The sequence below is a fragment of the Balearica regulorum genome, unplaced genomic scaffold, assembly GCF_011004875.1.
Source record: "Balearica regulorum gibbericeps isolate bBalReg1 unplaced genomic scaffold, bBalReg1.pri scaffold_134_arrow_ctg1, whole genome shotgun sequence".
NCBI classification, from domain to species: domain Eukaryota; kingdom Metazoa; phylum Chordata; class Aves; order Gruiformes; family Gruidae; genus Balearica; species Balearica regulorum.
This window is the reverse complement of record NW_022679061.1, coordinates 1-6,530: the sequence shown is the minus strand read 5'-3', so window position 1 is coordinate 6,530 and position 6,530 is coordinate 1. Positions and strand designations below refer to the sequence as shown.

General features: G+C 67.7%; 1 protein-coding gene across 1 annotated transcript; it reads left to right on the top strand.

The window, feature by feature from the left end:
• Window positions 1-245: 245 nt before the first annotated feature.
• TMEM147 (transmembrane protein 147) lies at window positions 246-5,947 on the top strand (the record flags this gene model as incomplete). The annotated part of the gene is made up of 6 exons (XM_075741544.1): window positions 246-438; window positions 1,996-2,065; window positions 2,904-2,969; window positions 3,443-3,579; window positions 4,805-4,889; window positions 5,804-5,947. Coding segments are annotated over exons 1-6 (579 nt in total), but the record flags the coding sequence as incomplete, so codon positions are not given.
• Window positions 5,948-6,530: the final 583 nt, after the last annotated feature.

Below are 6,530 nucleotides of genomic sequence, written 5' to 3'. Positions count from 1 at the left end.
AATTTTGGAGGTGATTCTGAGGGATTTTGGGGTGATTCTGCAGGATTTTTGGGGTGATTCTGAGGGATTTTGGGGTGCCGCAAGGATTTCGGGGGGGAGGGAAGAAACCACCCCTTCCCCTCTCGCGCCGCGAGGGGGCGTGGCCTCCCTCTGATTGGTCGCTGGAAGGGAGGCCCTGAAGCGCGGTGCACGCCGGGAGTTGTAGTCCGGAAGGAGGAGGGCGGGCGGGGTTTCCTCGCCTTCCCGTCAGGCACCGCGGCGGCTCGGCCTGTTGGGTGCCCCCCCCCCCCCCACACCCCCCCACCCTTGGGTGCTGCCCCCCCCCATCTCCCCCCCCCCTCCACCACCTTTGGGTGCCGCCATGACGTTGTTCCACTTCGGGAATTGCTTCGCTCTCGCCTATTTCCCGTATTTCATCACGTACAAGTGCAGCGGCCTGTGAGTGTGTGTGTGTGGGGGAACTGGGAGCACTGGGAGGGGGACTGGGAACACTGGGAGGGGGAGTGGGGGGGACTGGGGGCAACTGGGAGCGACTGGAGGGGTTACTGGGAGCACTGGGAAGGAGACTGGGAACACTGGGAGGGAGTATGGAGGATACTGGAAACATTGGGAGAGGGAGTGGGGGGGACTGGGGGCACTGGGAGGGGGTCTGGGAACACTGGGAAGGGGTATGGAGGATACTGGGAGAGGGTGTGGGGGGGACTGGGGGCACTGGGAGGGGGAGTGGGGGGGACTGGGGGCAACTGGGAGGGACTGGAGGGGTTAGTGGGAGCACTGGGAAGGAGACTGGGAACACTGGGAGGGGCTATGGAGGATACTGGAAACACTGGGAGGGGGAGTGGGGGGACTGGGGGCACTGGGAACACTGGGAAGGGGTATGGAGGATACTGGGAGCACTGGGAGAGGGTGTGGGGGGGGACTGGGGGCAACTGGGAGGGACTGGAGGGGTTAGTGGGAGCACTGGGAAGGAGACTGGGAACACTGGGAGGGGCTATGAGGATACTGGAAACACTGGGAGAGGGTGTGGGGGGGACTGGGGGCACTGGGAGGGGGACTGGGAACACTGGGAAGGGGTATGGAGGATACTGGGAGCACTGGGAGAGGGTGTGGGGGGGACTGGGGGCACTGGGAGGGGGAGTGGGGGGGACTGGGGGCAACTGGGAGGGACTGGAGGGGTTAGTGGGAGCACTGGGAAGGAGACTGGGAACGCTGGGAGGGGGTATGGAGGATACTGGGAGTAGTGGGAGGGGGCGTGGAGGATACTGGAAACACTGGGAGGGGGAGTGGGGGGGACTGGGGGCACTGGGAGGGGGACTGGGAACACTGGGAAGGGGTATGGAGGATACTGGGAGCACTGGGAGGGCTCTGGGCGCAACTGGGAGCGACTGGACGGGTTAGTGGGAGCACTGGGAAGGAGACTGGGAACACTGGGAGCGGGTATGGGGGACTGGGAGCACTGGGAGGGAGACTGGGAACACTGGGAGGGGGTATGGAGGATACTGGGAGCACTGGGAGGGGGTATGGGGGGCACTGGGAGCACTGGGAGGGAGTGGGAAGGACTGGGAAGGACAGGGAGGGGATATGGGAAGTACTGGGAGCACTGGGAGGGGGACTGGGAGCACTGGGAAGGACTGGGAGGGAGCAGGAGGGCTATGGGGGGTACTGGGAACACTGGGAGGGGGGTTGGGGGATACTGGAAGTTACTGGGAGGAGGTCTGAGGGGCACTGGGAGGGCCTGGGGGATACTGGAGGTTACTGGGAGGGGATCTGGAGGATACTGGGAGGGCCGGGGTGGTGGTTACTGGGAGGCACTGGTGGGTACTGGGAATAACTTGGAGCACTGTGTTGGATTTGGAAGGGGGTTGGGGGCCACTGGGGGATACTGGGGGGCACTGGGACATACTGGGGGGCACTGGGAATGGGCGTGGGGGGGAGTGGGAACACCGGGGGCGGGTACTGGGCTGTACTGGGAGTAACTGGGAGCACTGGTTGCAGGTCGGAGTACAGCGCCTTTTGGCGATGCGTCCAGGCGGGAGCCACCTACGTACTGGTGCAACTGGGAAAGGTGGGGACGGACCCCTGGGGCGGGGGGGGGGGTCCCCCATTTCCTGGGGGGGGTCCCCCCATTTTTTGGGGGGGTCCTGGCCCCCTGGGGGGGGATTTGAGGGGGTTTTGGGGGGGTCCTGGACCCCTGGAACCCCTTTGGGGGGGTCCCCATCCCCTTGGGGGGGGTTTGGGGGGGGTCCCCCATTTCCTGGGGGGGGTCCTGGCCCCCCTGGGGGGGGATTTGAGGGGGTTTTGGGGGGGTCCTGGACCCCTGGATCCCCTTTGGGGGGGTCCCCATCCCCTTGGGGGGGGGTTTGGGGGGGTCCCCCATTTCCTGGGGGGGTCCCCCCATCTTTTGGGGGGGTCCTGGCCCCCCTGGGGGGGGATTTGAGGGGGTTTTGGGGGGGTCCCGGACTCCTGGATCCCCTTTGGGGGGGTCCCCCATTCCCTGGGGGGGTCCCTCCATTTTTTGAGGGGTCCTGGACTGCTGGGGAGGGGGGTTTGGGGGGGTCCTGGCCCCCTGGGGGGGGATTTGAGGGGGTTTTGGGGGGTCCCGGACCCCTGGATCCCCTTTGGGGGGGTCCCCATCCCCTTGGGGGGGTCCCCCATTTCCTGGGGGGGGTCCCCATTTTGTGGGGGGGTCCTGGACCCCTGGGGAAGGGGGATTTGGGGGGGTCCCCATTTCCTGAGGGGGTTTGGGGGGGGGTCCCAGACCCCTGAATTCCTGGGGGAGGGGCTTTGGGGGGGGGGGGTGGGGGTGTCCCTGGGTAGGGGGGGTGCCCCAAATGCCTGATCCCCATTTTTGGGGGGGTCCCTGACTCCCGTGTCCCCTGTTTCTCCCCCCCCCCCCCCCCCAGATGCTGTTTTTGGCCACTTTCTTCCCCACCTGGGAGGGGCCGTCGGGGGGGTACGACCTGGTGGGGGTGAGTCGGGGGGGGCCCCAGATATTGGGGGGGGGGCCCAGATATTGGGAGGGGGGCCCCCAGATATTGGGGTGGGGGCAGATATTGGGGTGGGGGCAGACATTGGGGGGGGCCCCAGATATTGGGGGGGGGCAGATATTGGGGGGGCCCCCAGATATTGGGGGGCCCCCAGATATTGGGGGGGTCCAGATATTGGGGGGGCCCGAGATATTGGGGGGGGCAGATATTGGGGGGGCCCCAGATATTGGGGTGGGGGCAGATATTGGGGGGACATGGGGGGGGACACACAGGGGACCCAGGGGTGCCACTATGGGGGGGGGAGGTTTGGGGGGGGGTGTTTCTCGGGACGGGGGGGCAGGAGGTTTTGGGGGGGGGGGGTTTCTCGGGATGGGGGGGCAGGAGGTTTTGGGGGGGGGGCACCCCAAGAGAGGGGGGGGGGGCTGTGGGGGTGACACCCCCCCTACCCCCCCCAGGAATTCCTCCGGGCCACGGTGGACGCGGCCGATTTGGGGGGGCTGCAGCTGGCCTTGGGCCGGGGGGGGGGCCGGGGGGAACTTCGGATCCTCGTGGCCGCCCTGGGCTGGGCCAGCGCCGAGCTCCTCACGTCCCGGTGAGCTATAGGGGGGGGATCTATAGGGGGGGGATCTATAGGGGGGGATCTATAGGGGCTGGGGAGGGTCCGTAGGGGATTGGGGGGGGGGGTGTGGGGAGGAGGGGGGGGGGTTCTGGGACTTGGAGGGGGGGTAGGGAGGAGGGTTGGAGGTGCTCTGGGGGCTATAGGGGATCTATAGGGGGGGGGATCTATAGGGGATCTATAGGGGGTGGGGAGGGATCTATAGGGGATCTGTAGGGGGTGGTGGGGTGTGTTTGGGGGGGGCTGTGGGACTTGGAGGGGGGGTAGGGAGGAGGGTTGGAGGTGCTCTGGGGGCTATAGGGGATCTATAGGGGGTGGGATCTATAGGGGATCTATAGGGGGTGGGGAGGGATCTATAGGGGGTTTATAAGGGGTGGGGAGGGATCTATAGGGGATCTGTAGGGGGTGGGGGGGTGTGTTTGGGGGGGGCTGTGGGACTTGGAGGGGGGGTAGGGAGGAGGGTTGGAGGTGCTCTGGGGGCTATAGGGGATCTATAGGGGGTGGGATCTATAGGGGATCTATAGGGGGTGGGGAGGGATCTATAGGGAATCTGTAGGGGGTGGTGGGGTGTGTTTGGGGGGGGCTGTGGGACTTGGAGGGGGGGTAGGGAGGAGGGTTGGAGGTGCTCTGGGGGCTATAGGGGATCTATAGGGGGTGGGATCTATAGGGGATCTATAAGGGGTGGGGAGGGATCTATGTGGGGTGTGTTTGGGGGGGGCTGTGGGACTTGGGGGGGGTAGGGAGGAGGGTTGGAGGTGCTCTGGGGGCTATAGGGGATCTATAGGGGGTGGGGGGGCCTGTAGGGGATCTATAAGGGGTGGGGGGGCCTATAGGGGATCTATAAGGGGGGGTGTTCACCTATAGAGGATCTATGGGGGGGTGGGTGTATCCTGGGGGGGGGGGGGGGTTTGGAGGGAAGTATGGGGGGGGCCCTATAGAGATTATGGGTGGCTATATGGAAGGTATATAGGGGATCTATAGGGGATGGGGGGGCTATAGGTGCTGGGGAGGGACCTATAGGGGGTGGGGGCTTTGGGTCCCTATAGGGGCTATAGGTACCTTCAGAAACTTGGGGGGGGGGGCTCTGAGGACCCATAGGGGCCTGTAGGACCCTGGGGGGGGGGGGTGGGGGATCTATAGGGGTCGGGATCTATAGGATCCTGGGTGTGTCCCCCCCCCAACGGGGTGTCGGGGTCCCCAGGTGCGTCCCGCTGTGGGTGGGGGCGCGGGGGGTGGAGTTTGACTGGCGGCACCTCCAGATGGGGCTGGACTCCAACATCAGCCTGGTGAGGGGGGGGCAACTGGGAGGCACTGGGAGGGGAACTGGGGGGAACTGGGAGGGGATTTGGGGGGGCAACTGGGGGGGGGAATTGGGAGGGCAACTGGGGGGCACTGGGAGGGGAACCTGGGGGGGAACCTGGGGGGGCAACTGGGGGGAACTGGGAGGGGCACTGGGAGGGGAACTGGGGGGAATTGGGAGGGCAACTGGGGGGCACTGGGAGGGAACTGGGGGGGGGAACTGGGGGGAACTGGGAGGGGAACTGGGAGGGGAACTGGGGGGAACTGGGGGGGGGAATTGGGAGGGCAACTGGGGGGTACTGGGAGGGGCACTGGGAGGGGAACTGGGGGGAATTGGGAGGGCAACTGGGGGGCACTGGGAGGGAACTGGGGGGGAACCTGGGGGGGCAACTGGGGGGAACTGGGAGGGGAACTGGGGGGAACTGGGGGGGGGAATTGGGAGGGCAACTGGGGGGTACTGGGAGGGAACTGGGGGGGGAACCTGGGGGGGCAACTGGGGGGAACTGGGAAGGGAACTGGGGAGCACTGGGAGGGGAATTGGGAGGGCAGCTGGGGGGGGGGGAATGGGGAGGGGAACTGGGAGTAGCTGGGGGGCACTGGGAGGGCAACTGGGGGGGCAACTGTGGGGCACTGGGGGGGAGTTGGGAGGGGAACTGGGGGGGGCAACTGGGAGGGCAACTGGGGGGGCACTGGAGGGCACTGGGAGGGCAACTGGGGGTACTGGGAGGGCAACTGTGGGGGAATTGGGAGGGGAACTGGGGGGGGGGATTGTGCTGGGGGGGGCTGAGGGAGGTAATGGGGGGGGGCACTAGTGGGGGGTAACTGCCCGCCCCGGGGGGGGGTAATTGGGGTTCTTATTCCCGCGGGGGGGGTCATCACCCCCCTGACCCCCCCCCCCCAGGCACGTCACGTGGCGGCGGCGGCGTTGCTCTGGGCTTCGGGGCGTCACGACCTGCCCCCCCGCCTGCGCCTGCCCCTGGGGGGGCTGCTGGCTGCCGCTGCCTACGAGGGCTTCCTCACCGGGTGGGCGGGGCTTCCTCACCGGGTGGGCGGGGCTTCCTCACCGGGTGGGCGGGGCTTGGGGGTGGGCGGGGCTTGGGGTGGGCGGGGCTTGGGGGTGGGCGGGGCTTCCTCACCGGGTGGGCGGGGCTTCATGGGGTGGGCGGGGCTTCCTCACCGGGTGGGCGGGGCTTTCCTCACCGGGTGGGCGGGGCTTCGGGGGTGGGCGGGGCTTGGGTGGACTGCGGGGATGGGGGGCTGCTGGCTGCCTATGGGGCTTCCTCACCGGGTGGGCGGGGCTTCAGGGGGTGGGCGGGGCTTCAGGGGGTGGGCGGGGCTTTCCTCACCGGGTGGGCGGGGCTTTCCTCACCGGGTGGGCGGGGGCTTCCTCACCGGGTGGGCGGGGCTTCAGGGGGTGGGCGGGGCTTCGGGGGTGGGCGGGGCTTCATGGGGTGGACTGTGGGGATGGGGGCTGCTGGCTGCCTATGGGGCTTCCTCACCGAGTGGGCGGGGCTTCAGGGGTGGGCGGGGCTTCCTCACCGGGTGGGCGGGGGCTTCCTCACCGGGTGGGCGGGGCTTCGGGGGTGGGCGGGGCTTCGGGGGTGGGCGGGGCTTGGGTTGGACTGCGG